The sequence below is a fragment of the Chiloscyllium plagiosum genome, chromosome 27 (genome assembly GCF_004010195.1).
Source record: "Chiloscyllium plagiosum isolate BGI_BamShark_2017 chromosome 27, ASM401019v2, whole genome shotgun sequence".
In the NCBI taxonomy this organism is placed as follows: domain Eukaryota; kingdom Metazoa; phylum Chordata; class Chondrichthyes; order Orectolobiformes; family Hemiscylliidae; genus Chiloscyllium; species Chiloscyllium plagiosum.
Window position 1 is genome coordinate 14,899,961 of NC_057736.1, and position 21,323 is coordinate 14,921,283.

General features: G+C 42.8%; 1 protein-coding gene across 1 annotated transcript; it reads left to right on the forward strand.

Moving 5' to 3' along the window:
• Positions 1 to 426: 426 nt before the first annotated feature.
• LOC122563583 (heat shock cognate 71 kDa protein-like) lies at positions 427 to 19,538 on the forward strand. The gene is made up of 3 exons (XM_043717493.1): positions 427 to 2,319; positions 15,033 to 16,145; positions 18,885 to 19,538. The coding sequence occupies exons 1-3, from the start codon at positions 1,750 to 1,752 to the stop codon at positions 19,131 to 19,133; spliced, it is 1,932 nt and encodes a 643-aa protein (XP_043573428.1). The 5' UTR covers positions 427 to 1,749; the 3' UTR covers positions 19,134 to 19,538.
• Positions 19,539 to 21,323: the final 1,785 nt, after the last annotated feature.

Below are 21,323 nucleotides of genomic sequence, written 5' to 3' on the forward strand. Positions count from 1 at the left end.
TGGGGGAAAGACGGGAAGAAATAGAGGAAGGGCGGGAAAGTGTCGCCTGGAGAGATAAAGTGGGAGGAAATAGTGGGGAGAACGAGAAAGGGGGAGACAAAAGGATAGAGAGAAGGGGAGGAAAAGAAAGGGGAAGGGCCGGGTGCCCCGGATGTAAAGATAACAAAATGTTTGACCACTGTTTTTCAATAAGAGAAAGTGGCAAAATGTGTACAGTATCTAACCTAGTTGCAAGGTGCCTGTGAAATGCTACTGGGTTCAATGACGTGGCCAAGTTTGAATTGTTTATAAGTGATTTATAAGAAGCAATTGCGTCCACAAATGACCGAATTAGGGATGGGCAATGTGTACTGTGCCAGACGCTGACATCTCGAAAAAACATTTCTATAAAAAACTGAATTAGTAGCATGACGAATTGTGAAAAACATCGTATGCAAATTCGAAGAAAGATCGAGGCGGACACGGTTAGTGATGGACCCGAAAGGTTAACTCTGATTTCTCTCCACAGACGCTGCCAGACCTGCTGAGCTTTTCCAGCATTTTCTCTTTTGGAGCTTTCCTGGTTTTGTTGCTGATTTCCAGCCGTCGCAGTTTTTATTATACAGGAAAGGTTTGTTTATGAGATGTGTCGGAGAGAATGTTGACCTGGATTATCTGCCAAATGGGAATGTGAAGGGAAGATAGATTTTGGTCCTTAACTGGATACGTCACCAAAACCACCCGGCTGCGATATTAACTGGGTGTCGGAGTGAATAGCAAGGAATTCAACTTAGGAACGTACACAGCCCACTGACAGAAATTATTAAGAACAGAAACAGAAATTGCTGGAAAAATAAGTAGGTCTGGCAACATCTGTGGAGACAAAGCAAAGGTTTCGGGTTCAGAGCCAAATATTAGGCACAGTCCAATTCACTTCCCATTCTTCACAGATCCTGCGACACGTCCAGTGACTAACTCACCACGGTAACTGGTTATTGAACATCCGAAGTATTTAAAGACGGTTCAAGGAGCTGACATTCTTAACCATTGCTCAATCAAAATCATTTTGGGCCTGGAAGATGTAACAGCCTGGGATGGCAGCAGGGGACAGCTTTTAGATAGGGTCTGAATGCGACAGCGATTTTGATATTAATAAAGTAATGACCCTGGGAGAACACGCTGCTGGAAATAGATCTTTTCTGCTGCGTACTGAGACTCCCAAACACAATTTTGCTAAACTTCCAGCAGGTGCGGCCTGACCTCTGCCCTACCAGTGGGAGCCTGCCACAGGCAGAAGGGAAAACTCGAGCAATGAAGTAAATACAAGAGACAGGAGCAGAGGGAGAGCAAGGAAACACAACACTGGTGGAAAAAAAAGGAATCAAAGTACAAAAACGTCAGGAAAATACAGCTGAGCGGAGAGGTTAAATAGGCAGCAGTTAATTGCTTCCCATGTCCTGCTTTGATTTAATACCGTCACTTTCCTCCGATCAGTTGTCAATATTTTGATTCGATATGGATTCCCTCCTCCGATCAGTTATTGACCCCCCTGCCCCTCTATGCAAAGCTATGTCACTATGTCTGGTTGGATTTGGTTACCTCCAGTGTTGACAAATCGCTCTATTTCTGGTAACCTCATCACGGCCAAATGCTAAACTCTTGGATCAATCCCAGTCACAAGAGCCCAGAACTTTCTAACATGGGTATAAAGAGCCTCCCAGCAGCCCTGGCAGCACAGTCTGGGCACCATTCGCTTCTCTTCCCGCAATCATGAGCTCCAAAAGCACCCCGGCGGTGGGCATCGATCTGGGCACCACCTACTCCTGTGTTGGGGTCTTCCAGCATGGCAAGGTGGAAATTATCGCCAATGATCAGGGGAACCGCACCACCCCCAGTTATGTGGCGTTCACCGACACCGAGAGACTGATCGGAGACGCGGCTAAGAACCAAGTGGCCATGAACCCCCAGAACACCATATTTGACGCCAAGAGACTGATCGGCAGGAGGTACGACGATGCTACTGTGCAGACCGACCTTAAACATTGGCCTTTTAAAGTGATCAATGACTCCTCCAGACCCAAAGTTGAGGTTCAGCACAAGGGGGAAACTAAGACCTTCTACGCAGAAGAGATTTCCTCCATGGTGTTAGCCAAGATGAGGGAGATCGCCGAGGCTTACCTGGGAAAGAGCATTTCGAGCGCGGTGATCACGGTCCCCGCTTACTTCAACGATTCCCAGCGCCAAGCGACCAAGGACGCAGGGACTATCAGCGGGCTCAATGTCCTCAGGATTATTAATGAGCCCACTGCCGCCGCCATCGCCTATGGCTTGGACAAGAGGGTGGGTTGTTTTTGTTTAGTAATTCATTGGATGTGGGTTTTGCTGGCTGGGCCAGCATTTATTGGGTACCTGTTAGCTGCTCTTGAGAAGGTGGTGATGAGCTGCAGTCTATTTGATGCAGGTAGACCCACAATACCCTTAAGGAAGGGAGGTCCAAGATTTGGACTCAGCAATGCTGAATTTCAGCCATACATTTCAAAGTCAGAATGGTGTGAGGTTTGGAGGGGAACTTGCAGGTGGTAGTGTTCCCGAGTGTCTCCTTCTAGATGGTAGTGAACATGGGTTTATAGAATCATAGAGTCATAGAGATGTACAGCATGGAAACAGACCCTTCGGTCTTACCCATCCATGTGCCGACCAGATATCCCAACCCAATCTAGTCCCACCTGCCAGCACCTGGCCCATATCCCTCCAAACCCTTCCTCTTCATATACCCATCCAAATGCCTCTTAAATGTTGCAATTGTACCAGCCTCCACCACATCCTCTGGCAGCTCATTCCATACACGTACCACCCTCTGTGTGAAAACATTACCTCTTAGAGGTCCCTTTTAAATCTTTCCCCTCCCACCCTAAACCTATGCCTTCTAGTTCTGGACTCCCCCACCCCAGGGAAAAAAAAACTTTGTCTATTTATCCTATCCATGCCCCTCATGATTTATTAAACTGTTTGTTAAATGTTGTTTAAGATGCCATGGATAATTTCTGCAGTTCACCTTGTAGATGGCCTATGCTGCTGCTACTGAGCATCAGTGGTGAAGCAGTGAACGTTTGCAGATGTGCTACCAATCAAGTTGGCTACTTTGTCCAGTATGGTGTTCAGCTTCATGTGTTATTGGGGTTGCACTCATCCAGGCAAGTTGAGAATATTCCATCACACTCCTGACTTTGTGTATTTTGGATGGTAGATAGGCTTTGGGGAAGCCAGCAGCTGAGTGATTCATTGCAAGATTCCTAGACTCTGACCTGCTCTTGCAACCACAGCACCTATGCAGCAAATCCAGTTGAGTTTCTGGTCAAAGATCACCTCAAGGATATTGACACTGAGGGATTTAGTTATAGCAATGCCATAGAATGTCAAGGAGCAATTGTTAGATGTGCTCTTGTTGGAGATGGTCATTGCCTGGCACTTGTGTGGCACAAATTTTACTTGTCATTTGTCAGCCCAAACCTGATATTGTCCATGTTGTGCTGCATTTGGATATGTACTGCCTCAGAATGTGAGGAATTGTGAATGGTTTTGAACATTGTGCAATCATCATCTAACCTCCCCATTTCAGCCTTATGGTGGAGAGAGGATCTTTGATGAAGCAGCTGAAGATGGTTGAGCAAAGGACAGTACTCTGGGAAAACTGGGTGTGCAGTGGTAGTGTGTCCCTCCCTTTGAGCCAGACCTAGGTTCAAGTCCCACCTGCCCCAGAAGTATGTTTTAAGGGTCATAGAGTCAGAAATATACTTTTCTGTCCAACTCTTCCATGCTGACCAGATATCATAAATTAATCTGGTCCCACCTGCCAGCACCTGGCCCATATCCCTCCAAACCCTTCCTATTCATATACCCATCCAGATGCCTTTTTAATGTTGTAATTGTACCAGCCTCCATCACTTCCTCTGGCAGCGCATTCCATGTACGCCACCACCCTCTGTGCCCTTTAGGTGCCATTAAATCTTTCCCCTTTCACCTTAAACTTATGACCTCTAGCTCTGGATTCCCCATCCCAGGGGAAAGAACTTGTCTACTTACCCTATCCATGACCCTCATGACTTTATAAACCTCATTAATGTCACCCCTCAGCCTCCGATGCTCCAGGAAAAATAGTCCCAGCTTATTCAGCCTCTCCTTGTAGCTTAAACCTTGTAAACATCCTTGTAAATCTTTTCTGACCCTTTCAAGTTTCACAATATCCTTCCTATAGGAGGGAGACCAGAAATGCACACAATATTCCAAAAGTGGCCTAACCAATGTCCTGTAAAACTGCAACTTGACCTCCCAACTCCTGTACTCAATGCTCTGACCAATAAAGGAAAGTCTACCAAATGCCTTCTTCACTATCCTATCTACCTGCGACTCCACTTTCAAGGAAAATTGAACCTGCACTCCAAAGTCTTTTTGTTCAGCAACAGTCCCCAGGACCTTACCATTAAGTGTATAAGTCCTGCCCTGACTTGCCTTTCCAAAATGCAGCACCTCACATTTACCTAAATTAAATTCCATCTGCCACTCCTCAGCCCAGTGGCCCATCTGATCAAGATCCAATTGTACTCTGAGGTAACCTCCTTCACTGTCCACTACACCTCCAATTTTAGTGTAATCTCCAAACTTACTAACTACAGTTGGCTGATTTGTAATGCAGTATGACACCAACAGCATGGTTTCAGTTCCTGCATCAGCTGAGGTTACCATGAAAGACTCTCCTTCTTAACATTTTCCCTTGCCTGAGGTGTGGTGACCTCAATTTAAATCATTCTAACGAGAGAGCAGCCCTATAAAAGCACACTGACATTAAGTTGGGCATCAGTCGAGGGATGTTTAGATGCATGGTGGGATCCCATATGTGCCTATCCCTGGTCATACTCAGTGACACTATTTAAGGATAATCCCTTTCTCCCTTTCAAAGCAAAAATGATGAGAATTCTAATTTTCTCAGGAGGCTTAACAGCATTGAAATCACTTCAACAAAATATAATGGATGTTGGATTATTGAATTAATTCAAGGCAGAGTTACATAGATTATTGACAGATAAAGGGAGTTGTGAGTTCTGTGATGCTGGAGGCAACCAGATCAACCATGGCTGAAACCTGTTCTTAAATCCTATTGTTCTTTGGAAATAGATTGGTTTTGGTAATGTAGGCTTTTATTCTAACTTTCCCTGGTCTATCAGGTTTAATCCAAGGCAGTTCTAACAATGAGATATAACCAATTATTCTGTATTAAAGCAAGGTACATTCCAAAAATGCTGCAATAGATATATATCACAAGCTTACAATGCAAGTGACTTGGTTTGCATGCGTTCGGTATGCTTTCCTTTATTGGTCAGAGTATTGAGTACAGGAGTTGGGAGGTCATGTTGTGGCTGTACAGGACATTGGTTAGGCCACTTTTGGAATATTGCATGCAATTCTGGTCTCCTTCCTATTGGAAGGATGTTGTGAAACCTGAAAGGGTTCAGAAAAGATTTACAAGGATGTTGCCAGGATTGGATGATTTGAGCTATAGGGAGAGGTTGAATAGGCTGGGGTTGTTTTCCCTGGAATGTTGGAGGCTGAGGGATGATCTTATAGAGATTTATAAAATCATGAGGGGCATGGAAAGGATAAATAGACAAAATCTCTTCCTTGGAGTGGGGGAGTCCAGAACTAGATGGCATAGGTTTTGGGTGAGAGGGGAAAGATACAAAAGAGACCTAAGGGGCAACATTTTCATGCAGAGGGTGGTAAGTGTATAGAATGAGCTGCCAGAGGAAGTGGTGGAGGGTGGTACAATTGCAACATTTAGATTAGATTACTCACAGTGTGGAAACATGCCCTTCGGCCCAACAAGTCCACACCGACCCGCGAAGCTCAACCCACCCAGACCCATTCCCCTACATTTACCCCTTCACCTGACACTACGGGCAATTTAGAATGGCCAATTCACCTAACCTGCACATTTTTTGGATTGTGGGAGGAAACCGGAGCACACAGAGGAAATCCATGCAGACACGGAGAGAAAGTGCAAATTCCACACAGAGAGTTGCCTGAGGCAGGAATTGAACCCGGGTCTCTGGCGCTGTGAGGCAGCAGTGCTAACTGCTGGATGGGTGTATGAATAGGAAGGGTTTGTAGGAATATGGGCCGGGTGCTGGCAGGTGGGACTAGATCGGGTCGGCATGGATGAGTTGGACCGAAGGAACTGTTTCCGTGCTGTACATCTCTATGACATGTTTGAGGATCAGGCAAACAGGTGATCAGCCTGCTGTCTCAACATCCAGTCATTGGTCAGATGACTCCTACTAGCTATTACTTAGAGGACAATTTCTTATTCTTCTTTTCCATACATGCAGACTGTATGTACAATCTTTAACATTCCAATCTTCCACAATTAGAACATAGAACAATACAGCGCAGAACAGGCCCTTTGGCCCTCAATGTCGCGCCGACCTGTGAACTATTCTCAGCTTGTCCCCCTACCCCAACCCATCATCATCCTTGTGCTTATCCAAGGATTGTTCAAATGTCCCTAATGTGGCTGAGTTGACTATATTGGCAGGTAGGGCATTCCATGCCCTTGCCACTCTCTGAGTAAAAAAACTGCCTCTGATATCTGTCTTAAATCTATCACCCCTCAATTTGTAGTTATGCCCCCTCGTACAAGCTGACATCATCATTCTAGGAAAAAGACTTTCACTGTCTACCCTATCTAATCCTTTGATCATCTTGTACGTCTCTATCAAATCCCCTCGTAGCCTTCTTCATTCCAATGAGAACAGACCCAAGTCTCTCAGTCTTTCCTCATAAGACCTTCCCTCCAGACCAGGAAATATCCTGGTAAAGCTCCTCTGCACCTTTTCCAATGCTTCCACATCCTTCCCGAAATATGGTGACCAGAACTGTACATGATATTCCAGGTGTGGCCACACCAGTGTTTTGTATAGTTGCAGCATGATATTGTGGCTCCAGAACTCAATCCCTGTACAAATGAAACCTAACACACCATATGCCTTCTTAACAGCATTATCAACCTGGGTGACCATTGACAAACATCACAAAAGTGTAATATTTTCCAGGGTCCAGTTAATTTTTCACTCTTTAAGACAACTGCCTATTTTTTTAATTAGAGGCTTATCTCTCAGTTTGAATAAATCCTACCTCCTGCCAGCTTGTTCAGCCTGCTCACAAGCTATTTCCTCGTAGCTTTTATGTCATCCAATCAACCTATAATATTTATGCAACATATGATCCACTGTTTGTTTTGTTGACAAAAGGTACAACAAACATCTAGTGCATGCATCTGTTTTAAATGAGAACTTCAGTCAGACAGCGTCACCAGTGCAGTCCATCTCATAGTGAGTTACAGCTCTTAATTTAAACACAACCCTTCAGAAAGCATTAAGACATGGCCCAGTGATTTTCTAATGATTAGATCATCATTTGACTGATTTTTCAATAGAGCAACCTTCATATGTTTTTCTCATTTTAGCTAACTCGGCAAAGTTTCGGGTTACTACCCACAATTACAGTGGTGTAGCTCATCTCAAGGTCAAATGCTGTATGTGAAAAGTCTGTTTCAGCCTCAGATGGTTGCCAAGGAGATGGATGAAGTTGGTTGCTATGATACTGAGTTTGTGGCAATATCGGTAAAGATAAAACTGATGGAACAAAAGCAACAATGATATGAAGTTGGTTGAATGATGAAAAGCAGAGAGTAGTGATGAATGGTTGTCTTTCAGACTAAAGGATATTCATTTTGGCATCCTAGCAATCAGCATTAAATAATTGCTTTTCTGTATCTATAATAATGAACTATAGTAGTGTGCAAGCGCAAGTTCAAAATTTATGGATGACATTTGGAAGTGCTATGAAGTGTGGGAAAATAGACACAAGAGATATCCTTCAAGTGAACATAGACAGGCTGGTGGAATGGGTGAACACGTAGTAGGTGAAACTTAGTGCAGAGAAATGTGAAATGATACTTTTGGGAAAAACAACCAAGAAAGACAACATAGAATAAAGTGATAATGACTCCAAGAAAACTTTTCTCGTAGATGGAATGGCAATAGTGAACAAGGATTATAAAATGAGAACGATGGAATAATGTGAGATGGTTGACAAAGGTGAAAATGTGGATAGAATATCAGAAGTTGCACTGATGGAATTATTTGCATCAGAATGAAAATTCAGGAGGTATACAGAATTAGTTGCAGTAAAAAGATGCAAAAAAACTAAGCCACAATATACAACAACAATAGCACATATAATGCCATAAGCCTGGATCATAAAAATGCATTGACAGTAGATAACATTACAACATGACACTAAGAGCAGTAACTGGATGGGCCAAGGAGTGATTTCATTATACCAGCCACACCACCACAGTGACAGCTTTGACAGGGCAAAAGGTGGAAAGTATGGTTGGGTGGAAACATTTCCTTTAAAGGGGTGGCAGCCTCCCTCAGTCAGATTTTCATCAGGCTAGGATGTAGAGGCAATCATCCAGAATTGGTTCAAGGATGGGTAGGGCATTGTTCACAAGTGAACATACATTCTTGGGTGGGCGTGGGGTGGGGGGGGGGGGGGTGTCATGCAGAGAGGGAGGTAATAGCTGATCTGTTTGGAGAGTTCACAGGGTCAGCAGCAGGAAGGGCAATTTGAATGGGGAGGAGAATAACAAGATCAGCTTCCAGTTGGTGCGCTGGGTAGAAAACATCTTTAAAAAATTATCATTCCATTGAAGCAATTGGAATTCTGCTCATATGCCAACTGTCCTGCACAGCCATTTGGAAGATGCCAAGACAGGCACAGAGAGAAGCTGTAGACTTGTCTAAGAGGGAATCAATTAGGAGAAAGTGAGGACTGCAGATGCCGGAGATCAGACTCAAAAGTGGGGTGCTGGAAAAACAGAGTCAGTCAGGCAGCATCCAAGGAGCAGGAGAATCAATGTTTCGGGCATAAGTCCTTCATCAGGAATGAGGCTTGTGAGAGAGCGGAGAGGAGACCTTCTTCAAGGTAGGCATCCTTGGACGAGAATTCACAGTAAGTGTGCAATTTGTTACTCCAAATTCTAAGGCTGAAGCCAGGTGCCAATTCGTGGTTGCCTCCTCCTACTGCCCGCTCAACCACGATCTCACCTCTCATCACCAAACCATTATTTCCCAGACCATCCACAACCTCATCACCTTTGGGGATCTCCCATCCGCAGCCTCCAACCTCATTGTCTGGGAACCCCGCACTGCCCGATTCAACCTCCTATCCAAAATTCACAAACCTGACTGCCCCGGTCAACCCATTGTCTCAGCCTCTTCCTGCCCCACCAAACATATCTCTGCATTCCTTGACACCATCCTGACCCCTTAGTCCAGGAACTCCCACCTACATTCGGGACACCACCCACACCCTCCACCTCCACCATTACTTTCATTTCCCTGTCCCCAATACCTAATCTTCACCATGGACATCCAGTCCCTCTACACATCTATCCACCATGACAAAGGCCTCAAAGTCCCCCGTTTCTTCCTCTCATGCCGACCCAACCAGTACCCTTCCACTGACACTCTCATTTGACTGGCTGAACTGCAGACTTGTCTAAGAGGGAATCAGCTGGGAGAAAGTGAGGACTGCAGATGCTGGAGATCAGGGTCGAAGAGAGTGGTGCTGGAAAAATACAGCCAGTCAGGCCTCACCCGCAACAATTTCTCCTTCCAATCCTCCCATTTCCTCCAGACCAAAGGGATAGCAATGGACACTTGCATGGACCCCAGCTATGCCTGCCTCTTCATTGGGTACGTGGAACTGGTTTCCACCCCCAATCCAAAGATGTGCAGATTAGGTGAATTGGCCATGCCAAATTGCGCATGGTGTTCCGGGATGTGTAGGTTAGGTGCATTAGTCAGGAGTAAATGTAGAGTAATGGGTTTGGTTGGGAGGGTTGGTGTGGACTTGTTGGGCCATATGGCCTGTTTCCACACTGTAGGGATTCTAAGATTCTGCAGCTACACTGGCACCAGTCCCCACCTTTTCCTCTACATCATCAATGACTGTATCGGTGCTACCTCGTGCTCCCACAAGGAGGTTTAACAGTTCATTAACTTCACAAACACCTTCCACCCTGACCTCAAGTATACCTGGACCATGTCAGACACCTCCCTCCCCTTCCTGACCTCTCCATCTCCATTTCCGGTGACCAACTCAACACTGGCTCCTCAGATGCTGCCTGACCTGCTGTGCTTTTTCAGCACCACACTCTTCAACTAAGAGGGAATCAAGGTAAAAACAATGACTGCAGATGCTGGAAACCAGATTCTGGATCAATGGTGCTGGAAGATCACAGCAGTTCAGGCAGCATCCGAGGAGCTTCAGCAAAATCGACATTTCGGGCAAAAGCCCTTCATCAGGAATAAAGGCAGAGAGCCTGAAGAGTGGAGAGATAAGGTAGGGGAGGATGGGGGTGGGGAGAGAGTAGCATAGAGTACAATGTGTGAGTGGGGGAGGGGCAGTAGGCGTGGCGGAAGTCACTGATCATGTGGCATCGGCAATGATGTGAGGGCCGGAAGTGGCTGTGGGAGAGGCCATGATGGGTGCGGAAGTGGCATCATCAATCAGGGTGGGGGTGGTAGCTGCATCAGCCGCATGGCTAATGGTGTTTCCGAGGCCAGGGGAATCTTCTGGAATGTTTCAGGAGCGCTGGTTATGGAGGTGGGTGGATAAAAGTCTGTTGTACTTACAGTTTTTGATGTTTGAGATGGAATTGAAATACTGTTTGTTGAGAGTATGGATTTTCCTGAGGATGTAGTACAGAGTGGGTCCTTTGCAATTCTGAGAGAGTGTGGCCGTCAGCTGAGGCAGGGCAGACTGTATGCCTGGGGGGGCGTGGACCTGACCAGGTAGTCACGGAGGGAACGGTCTTTGCGGAAGGCGGAAAGGGGTGGGGAGGGAAATATATCCCTGGTAGTGGGGTCTTTTTGGAGGTGGCGGAAATGTCGGCGGATGATTTGGTTTATGCGTAGGTTTGTAGGGTGGAAGGTGAGCACCAGGGGCGTTCTGTCCTTGTTACGGTTGGAGGGGTGGGATCTGAGGGCGGAGGTGCGGGATGTGGACAAGATGCGTTGAAGGGCATCTAAGCCTAGGAGCTGCCAGAAAAGTTGAAGAAAACTGCAAGGCTGGGTTTGGAAGAGCAGACTGCTTCAGAAAAAATAAATGAAAAGAGGCACAACAACAGGGTTGAGGAGGTGGGGGAATGATGTTCCAGGAGGGCTAAACAGAAAAAGTGAATAAAAAGTGTAAATGGAAATAATGGACTCAGATCTGGAGTGGGAACTCAAATGCATACAAAAACTGAAAACTTAAGCAGCAATTATTGGAATATATAATCTAAGTGAGAAATAAATAGGAATAACGCAATAGAGTCTAGATTAACATCATAGGTTTTGACGTGGGATAATGTTGATGAAGGTAGAGTGAAGTTGTCATTAAATATGGATTTGTTATTGTCCAAGTTCAGAGATAATTATGGTAGATGAGTTGTTTCCAGGAGTTGAGGGTAGAATATCAAAAATTGCACTGATGAAAATTCAGGAGATGTACAGAATTAGTTGCAGTAGGAAGGTGGAAAAACCAAGCCACAATGTACAACGACAGTAGCACGTTATGCCATAAGCCTAGGTCACAAAATACAATGACAGTGAAAACATTTACAACTTGACACTAAGCAAACATACAAGAGTAGATTACATTACAATATGAAGTAGTCATGATTTGGAGATGCCAGTGTTGGACTGGGGTGTACAAAGTTAAAAATCACACAACACCAGGTTATAGTCCAACAGGTTTAATTGGAAGCACACTAGCTTTCGGAGCGACGCTCCTTCATCAGGTGATTGTCAATCACCTGATGAAGGAGCGTCGCTCTAAAAGCTAGTGTGCTTCCAATTAAACCTGTTGGACTATAACCTGGTGTTGTGTGATTTTTAAATATGAAGTAGGTTACAATGTACAGTGACAAGAAATTTCATTAAACTATACAGAGTATCAATTAACTGGAGATTAGGTTGCATTACAGAATGAAAGTACAAAATAAAAAATCACACACCAGGTTATAGCCCAACAGGTTTATTTGGAAGCACGAGTTTTTGGAGTGCTGCTCCTTCACCAGGTTGTTGTGGAGTATAACATCTTAGGACACAGAATTTATAGCAAAAGTTTACAGTGTGATATAACTGAAATTATGTACAGGTATTGAAAAAAACCTGCATTGTTTATTAAGTCTCATCTTTTAGAATGGGCATGTTGGTTTCAGTTCTTTCATATGTAAATTCCAGAACTTTCTTAAAGTTACATTCTCAAGTGACCTTTAACAATAGGTGCCATGTTGGCCCAGATAATGCATCGAAGGTGTGAGGTGCCCTGTCTGTGCCCCAACGTTCAGACTGATTCTAATCTAAAAAAAGGGGGTTTGCAGAATCTTACATAAATTTAAGCAGTTTTGAGCAAAATAAGATGTAGTTCTGCAAGTACAAAGTCACCCCACAAACTTATATGTGTTTGTGTGAGTGTAACAGGATAGATGTCTTTGAGGGCGCTTGTGGGAGTGTATGTATGAACGTTCGAGAGAGAGCTTGTGTATGAGAGAGGGTCTGTGTGAGCGTATGGGTCTGTAGGAGCGTGCGCGCAGTGCAGTGAGGTCACCTGTAGTTACATGAACCCAAGGTTCCGGTTGAGGCCATCCCCACGAGTAGCGAACTTGGTCCAAATCAGTATGAAAGTAGGCTGTACCATTATGGTAAATTATATTCACCTTGAGATAAATCTTAATTTTGCTTCTAATTTTATTTGGTTGAAAGAACCTTACACATCAGTTATCTTTTGTTTAACTATGTTGTGTTCCTAAAATAAGACGTGTGAAAGAAAAAGAATCCCTTTCCGTAGAAAGCCCGTAATAAGGATAGGTTGCTTTCCTGACCTGTAATTTCAATCTTAAAAACGTTTTTGCGTACTTTGAAGCTAACGGCCCAAACATCTTTTTTACAAATTCAAAGATTCACTAAATATTAGAAAATCACAGTACTATTTCAACTGAAGTCCTGCTCCGGCTTTTCGCCTCCCTCGCCCTATGCTCCCCTTTCCCAACTCACACTCAGAGCCTCTCCTACTCACTGAGCGCTCAGGTCACCACTTCCCTTTTTCTGTCTGGCCAGCTCGCTCCTCCCCTTTCGCTGCTCACCTGAACCCTCGTCATGAGTGGGAGAGGCAGCGAATAGGGCTGGCTTAAAAACTGCCCAGTAAAACAGTCGGGAGCAGAAGACGTGGTAAACCGTGAGAAAGAACGAAGCAACGAAATAGCAGTTTACTTTTTTTAAAATAGAAACAAAACCTGAGCATGCTCAGGAGTCCTGCTAAACCGGAAATGGCTGCAGCAAGATTAAAGCAATGTCCTTGATTTACTATACACCAACCCAAAAAAAAGTCATTAGAATGTGCTCTACCTAGGAGACAGTTGTGCGAAGTTTTAAATAAATTTTAAAAAACTCCTTCCAACCCCCGTTTAATTTCGCTCCCTCCCTCAGTTCTGTGTAAGAGTACTGCTGGATGTGTAAAAAAAACTGCTCCTTCCAACCCCATTTTGATTTCGCATTCTCTCCCTCACCTTTGATGCTCTATATTACCATTAAAGGTTTTTGCCCGTAAATTGATCAGTTGGAGAACGCGGGTAATTTGCTGGTGGTAGTTGATTAAAACAAAGGGTGATTTGGTGATGCGAAACAAAACGTTCAGTTGTGTAAATGCATCTCTGGATATAGAAAAGAAATGCTGGATAATAGATAATAAGGGAAAAGTCTCAGCCAATAGTTACACAATATTCCATTGCCTATTAATTACTATTATTTGCAATTATGAATTACAATGAATATTTTCCAGTGTGATTAAAATAAATGCAAAACATTCCCAACATCTATTATGTATCAGACAAACCTGCTGAATGTATTAAGTTGATTTAACTCTGGTTTCGTAGGACATGGTGAAATTTTTTTTTTCTCTTCTCCTCTCCATGTCCCAATCTATTACCTTATTTAATCACTGAAGGTGCAATACTTGTCCATTTGTATCCTTACCATCCAAGGCTCCAGACACACCTCCCAGGTGAAACATTTTATTCAATCTAGTCGACTTATTCACTAATAATGCAGTTTCCACTAAACTGGGGAGACAAAACACAGATTGGGTGATTGTGGAAAGCCTGCGTTCTGCCCATTTAAAAAAAAACTGAGCTTACAGTTGCTTTGACATTTCAACACACCACTGTGTTCCTATGCCAACTTTCTGCCTCAGACCTGCTGCAGTACTCCAGCAAAGCTCGATGCGTTTAGATACCTTACATTATTCAGGATTCAAAATCAAGTTTAACAATTTCAGAACATGAACCTTCTCCATTACCCACCCCCAACTCCTGTCATGAAAGGGTTGCTTTCAGCAAAACCAACTGATTTACAACTACTCACAATCCCCATTATCACCTACTCTTCTCTTTTCTTCCCCATCAACAATCCTTTTGTCTGCCTACCCTTTCTTGCTCATCTCCGCCCATCTGCTCGCGCCTTTTCCTCCCGACTGTCCCATTGCTAGCGTAAATACCATCTTTTGCTGGGGGCTTTTAGTTGTGAAGAAAGGTCATTAGACTTGAAATATTAACAATTTTTTCCACCACAGATACTGCCACACCCACCGAGTTTCTTTAGTAATCTGTTTTTGTTTTTCTGTTGGAAATTAAATCCAGTCTGAAACTGTCCTTCAGGATACATCTCAAACCTATTTTCTTTACAGCAGTGAGAGTTAAAATATATTCACCGTTAGAATCCCATTGTATCGTCCCTTTAATCCTTTAATTTATTTAACAGCCCTCACATTGTTAATGTTCGTTCAAATAGGGCTTGACTTTTCCCTGATCAACCAGAACGACTGCACCTTCTATCACAACCACTGGTGTGGATTGTACCCTGAAGATTGTTTTGTTTGTTGTTTAGGTAGGAGTAGAGTGTAATGTCCTCATCTTCGATTTGGGTGGTGGAACCTTTGACGTGTCAATTCTTACAATAGAGGATGGTGTCTTCGAGGTCAAATCCACAGCTGGTGACACACACCTCGGTGGTGAGGATTTTGATAACCGTATGGTGAACCACTTTATTGAAGAGTTCAAGCGCAAATACAAGAAGGATATCAGTGGGAACAAGCGAGCTGTGCGTCGCCTTCATACTGCCTGTGAAAGGGCAAAACGAACTCTGTCCTCCAGCTCGCAGGCCAGCCTGGAGATTGACTCCCTGTTTGAAGGTATAGACTTCTACACTTCCATCACCCGGGCACGGTTTGAGGAGCTGAATTCCGATCTCTTCCGAGGAACCCTGGAGCCCGTGGAAAAAGCTCTAAGAGATGCCAAAATGGACAAGAGCCAGATTCACGAGATTGTACTTGTGGGGGGATCTACTAGAATTCCAAAGATACAGAAACTTTTGCAGGACCTATTTAGTGGGAAGGAGTTGAATAAAAGCATCAATCCTGATGAGGCAGTAGCTTATGGGGCAGCTGTACAAGCAGCCATTCTGAGTGGAGATGTCTCGGAAACAGTGCAGGACTTGCTCCTTCTGGATGTTACACCCCTATCATTGGGTATTGAAACAGCTGGGGGAGTGATGACGACCCTCATCAAGAGAAACACAACTATTCCCACAAAGCAGACCCAAATCTTCACCACATACTCAGACAACCAACCTGGTGTCCTGGTCCAAGTGTTTGAGGGTGAGCGAGCCATGACCAAAGACAACAACCTGCTAGGCAAGTTTGAGTTGACAGGAATCCCACCTGCACCCCGAGGTGTCCCTCAGATAGAGGTCACTTTTGACATTGATGCCAATGGAATATTGAATGTCTCTGCTGTGGACAAAAGTACTGGTAAGGAGAATAAGATCACCATCACAAATGACAAAGGGCGTCTGAGCAAAGAGGACATTGATCGCATGGTGAATGAGGCAGAACGTTACAAAGCAGATGATGAAGCACAACGACTGCGGATAACTGCCAAGAACACCCTCGAATCTTACGCATACAATGTGAAATCCACAGTGGAATATGATAACATAAAGGTAGGAATCAATACTGTGATATCAAATAGCATACCTCAAGGAAATAGGCAGATTGATTATGGGAAAAAAAATCTAGTGTGTCATTAATGTAGCTATCAATATATAAAGAGTGTTATAATGTGCTGTTCAAAATATGCATTTTAACTGACTGCAAATCACTAGTGTTTCCATAAATTCTCAAGGGTTGTAGATTCTTGGAAATAAAAAAACTAATACATTTAACACAAGTGAATCTGTCTGCTTGAGCAAGCAGGAGTGTAAAGCACTTAACTATGCACAGTTTATCACATCATGGAAAAGTGTTGTATAAATCACAGTAGGGAGTCGAAGAGCAGAAAACCAAGCCAAGGCATCTGAGGATTAATGATCTGATTCTGTACATAGCATTTGAATTCTGACAGATTTGAGATGATTAAACAAAAGGATTTCCCAAGGGACTTGTGACAGTACCATTGAATGTGTAAAGTGCTTAATTAGATCATTTCCACCATGCTGTTTTGGAACAAATATATAAACAAACAATGTAAGTGTTGTCTCCTGAGTAAATTGAAAATGTTTTATGGAATTATTTCAGATACAATAGTGCTGACCAACAGTCCTCCATGTCTCCTTTTCTTGGCAAGTTTTTGTTCTTTCTTCTCTAGTACACACATGATTCTTGCTCAGATACAATTCCACGGGGCCAAAGTGACTTATATAATGTGCTGAAATGGTCACTATTTTCATGTAGTCACCATTTTCAGCAGGGTTTATAAACATGGGGTGATCAAACATAATAAGTACTCAATAAACAAAGACACACTCATATCACCACACGTGCATACATGCACACTCACAAATACATTTATATGTACTTACACTAACGCATTCACATGCTTACATGCACAATTATATGCACATGCTCACATTCACAACTTACCATATACACTCAGAGGCAACCAAACATGTACATGCTTATGCCCACACAACCATCTGCTTCCAGACTTCAAAAGAATATGCACAATATGCACATGCAGGTACATACATATATAGATAGACAAAGAACAGGAAGGATGCACACATGGGTTTGAATGCCACCAAGGCAGAGAATGGAATTTAAATTCAGTAAAACTCTGCAGTTAAGGGTCTAATGATGACCATGAAATTATTGTTGATTGTTGGAAAAACCTATTTGGTTCACTAATATCCTTCAGGGAAGGAAACTACCATCTTTACCTGGACTGGCCTACATCTGACTCCAGACCCACAGCAATGTGGTAGAATCTTGACTGCCCTCTGGGCAATTCAGGATGGGTAATAAATGATGTCATAGCCAGTGATGTCTATATATTAGATTATATATATTATATTATATATTACTTACATTGTGGAAACAGGCCCTTCGGCCAACAAGTCCACACCAACCCGCTGAAGCGCACCCACCCAGACGCATTCCCCTACATTTACCCCTGCACCTAACACTACAGGCAATTTAGCATGGCCAATTCACCTAACCTGCACATTTTTGGACTGTGGGAGGAAACCGGAGCACCCGGAGGAAACCCACGCAGACACGGGGAGAATGTGCAAACTCCACACAGTCAGTCGCCTGAGGCGGGAATTGAAGCCGGGTTTCTGGTGCTGTGAGGCAGCAGTGCTAACCATACTGTAGGTGGCACAGGTGGGCTATATGCCGTGAATGAATAAGAAAAAAATGAGTGACACTAAACTGAGAGATGTGGAGGTGAGAGAATACATTTCACTTGCATTTACAGCACTTTTAATAATCGAATATAGCTTGATATCAAGTCTTCCCTTTTGCAACTTGGAAGCTATTTTATTATTTATTTTATTTTCTTGAATTTTCAAATTCTGATCACATTGCTGCTTCAATTTGGACCCTTCATTTTAGCCTCTTTGTAATGAAAAAATAACAAGTATGCTTCTTTGATTACTACTTCACATAAGAAATAACAATGAGAATAGTAGTTGACTCCAGGAAAGAAGTGTATTGTTGAATTGGGTAGACAAGTGGCATTTAAAATTAACATTGAAAGGTGTGAGATTATTTATTGTGGTAAGAAAAATAAACAGAAGGAATACAACTAAACACTACAACACTGAAGGGGATGCATAAACAGAAAGAACTTCGGATATATGTCCACAAATCTTTGAAGATGGCAGACAAATTAAAAAAGACATGCATATTCCTTGGTTTTATAGAGGCATGGAAGATCAGCTCAACCTTTATTCAACACTGGCTGGGTCCCAGCTGGAATTTTGTCATTACTGTTGGACATCATATTTCAAGGATAACTAGACATCAGAGAGATTATAGACAAGATTTACTAGAATTATACTAGGGTTGAAAGATTTCAGTTACACGGAAAGATTAAAAGATTACAGAAACCAAATCTTTTCCATAAATAAGATTAAGAAAGACTTGATAGAAGAGTTCCAAACAAGAAGATTTTTGATACAGTCACCACCAATGGCGGTAGTGGTGTTGGGGTGGGGGTTGGCGCAGGGGCAGGGGGGGGGGTGGGAAGGGAGGGAGCAGGGAGGTGGTCAGTCATCAGAGGTTTCAGTTTTAGAGTCACAGACCCAGCAATGGTATGAAGAAAACATAGACATCAATAATTCAATAAATGTGCTCTTGCAGCTATGCGACGTAAACCTCAGTATCTATGAAAACGATTTAACTCCACTCTATTGCCTGCTTAATGGTCTGAGATTCATATCTTAATTTGATCTTTTCAGGGTAAACTGAGTGAAGATGACAAACAGAAAGTTTTGAACAAGATAAAGGAGACCCTTGATTGGCTAGATCGAAACCAAATGGCTGAAAAAGAAGAGTTTGAGTTTCATCAGAAGGAGCTGGAGAAGGTGTGTAATCCTGTTATGGCTCAGCTCTACCAGAGTGGTGCTGCCCCTGGTCCAGGGGGATTTCCTCCAGGAGAAGCAAGCAGCCCAGGATCTGCTGGACCAACTATAGAGGAAGTGGACTAAAGATAACAGAAAAATAAATGAAACAACAATTATTCTCCACCAGCGATAATATACTAAAATAACATTTGTTTTCTTCAGACACATGGTTATTCTCTTAAGTTCAGGTTTATTCTTTAACTATTAAATTAGCCATAATGTAAACAGAAGACAGCGTGTGATCCAAACTAGAACATGGTAGGTTACAGTTAGGCACAGAGCATCAGACTCAATACGCAAAAATAATTCTTCGACAATATATGTTTTGATATAAATAATTGTATTTTTCACTATTACACCAAGCTGGAAATTAACTGCTTGTTTGTGTCAATAAGATATTTTAGCAACAGGTGATACAAACAGGTTGCATAACTGTCAAATATGCGACTGAAAAATATGAACATTAAAGTGCATGATTGATGTATCATACTTTGGTCTGAGCTGGCTTCTGTTCCATTTACAATGTAGCACCATGATCAGTGACGACTTTGTATGATTTGGCTTGGTTGCCTATTTTTAGAAACCTTTGCTCAAATTGAAGTATCTGCATTTGTTTTTCTAAATTGCACTCTGTTTAGTGTGCAGTTATCTACCAGCTTGCTTTTCATGCATCTCTTTCATTATCCTCTGTTTTCGAAAAAGTATAATCTGTGTCTCCTGTATCTTGAGCATAAGTTGTGCTGGGGAGGAGGAACCTTTCTGATTGGTGTTGTGCAAATATATAACAATGCAATTCGAAAATCTTGCCTTGTTGCTCAGCATTTAGATGATCGTTTTGGTAGCAGGAACCTTATGTTCTGCAAATCATCTAAGTGTGAATTGTAAGATGACAATGTGGTCACTCTCAACTTAATATACATACCTTTAAATGGCTCCCAGTAAATTGTAGTCTGTTGTCAGACACCACCCATTCTGGGATATTATGCATCGATTAAGTCTTTGAACAATAGAAAATTTGGAGACGTAATCTGTCACAAGGATGTCACATATAGATTTGTTGCTACATCATGTCAATATAGAAGGTTGGTACATTTGGCATGCCTCAAATGTGTTCATGAGTTTTTGAATATCCTGATCCATCCCTGGCCAGTATGCAGATTTACATTGCTAGCCATCTTGTGTGGTCTATACTCATGTGTCCTTGGTGCAACACAGACATTACATTCTGACATAATGTTATTGGTATTTGCCTTGAAGATGATTTATCTCTGTTTGACTAAAATAAACAAGTCTTTTTGGGTACTTCTTTAATACTGTCAGGTATTAATGAATAGTATTATTCTTTATCCTGAATAATAGTCTTTTGCAACTCTTGCAGTTGCTTATCTTCAGCAGCTGCTGATTGCAACTCTCACAATGGTTCTTGCAAAAGTGTAACAGATCAGCATTGAGAATGGTTTCAATTTCAATTGATTCAATTACATCCTTTGTGGACTGTAGTGCCACAGTGGGTGTGGTTTTCTATATCATAATTTGTGGCTATACCAATCTTTGTGCACACTAGTAGTCTTGCCACTGGCAGATCATTAGTATCTAGCAGGTAGAAGGTTTTCAGAAGCCAAGATGATCTTGCTATTGGCACTGTACTGTGAGTAAGCTAATGCATGGAATTGGTGATTCATTAAACAGTCAGATGATTTCTTGTAGATTGCATCATGGCATGCCATTTATTAGGTACATGTATTTTAGGATGCATAATGGTATTCTGTTGACTCTAGTTATAGAGTCATGGAATCTTAGAGATGTACAGCAGGGAAACCCTTCGGTCCAACTCATCCATGTCGACTAGGTATCCCAACCCAATCTCGTCCCACCTGCCAACACCCGGCCCATATCCCTCTAAACACTTCCTATTCATATACCCATCCAGATGCCTTTTAAATTAATGCAATTGTATTAGCCTCCACCACTTCTTCTTGCAGCTCATTCCATATACATACCACTGTCTCGTGAAAATGTTGCCCGTTAGATCTCTTTTATATCTTTCCCCTCACCCTAAACCTATGCCCTCTAGTTCTGGTCTGCCCTACCCCAGGGAAGAGACTTTGTCTATTTAACCTACCTATGCCCCTCATAATTTTATAAACCTCTATAAGGTCTCCTCTCAGCCTCCTACACTCCAGGGAAAACAGCCGCAACGTATTTAACCAGTTCCTGTGTTGATTTTAGTTTTTAGGTATGCCTGTTCAGAATATATAATGTTAATGGCTGTAA

What these genes read in the sequence shown, in the direction of transcription:
- LOC122563583 (XM_043717493.1), top strand. Translation starts at nt 1,750, where the DNA reads ATGAGCTCCAAAAGCACCCCGGCGGTGGGCATCGATCTGGGCACCACC. An exon ending in CCTATGGCTTGGACAAGAGG is followed by an intron (nt 2,320 to 15,032) that starts GTGGGTTGTTTT and finishes TTTGTTGTTTAG; the next exon opens with GTAGGAGTAGAGTGTAATGT. An exon ending in TGGAATATGATAACATAAAG is followed by an intron (nt 16,146 to 18,884) that starts GTAGGAATCAAT and finishes TGATCTTTTCAG; the next exon opens with GGTAAACTGAGTGAAGATGA.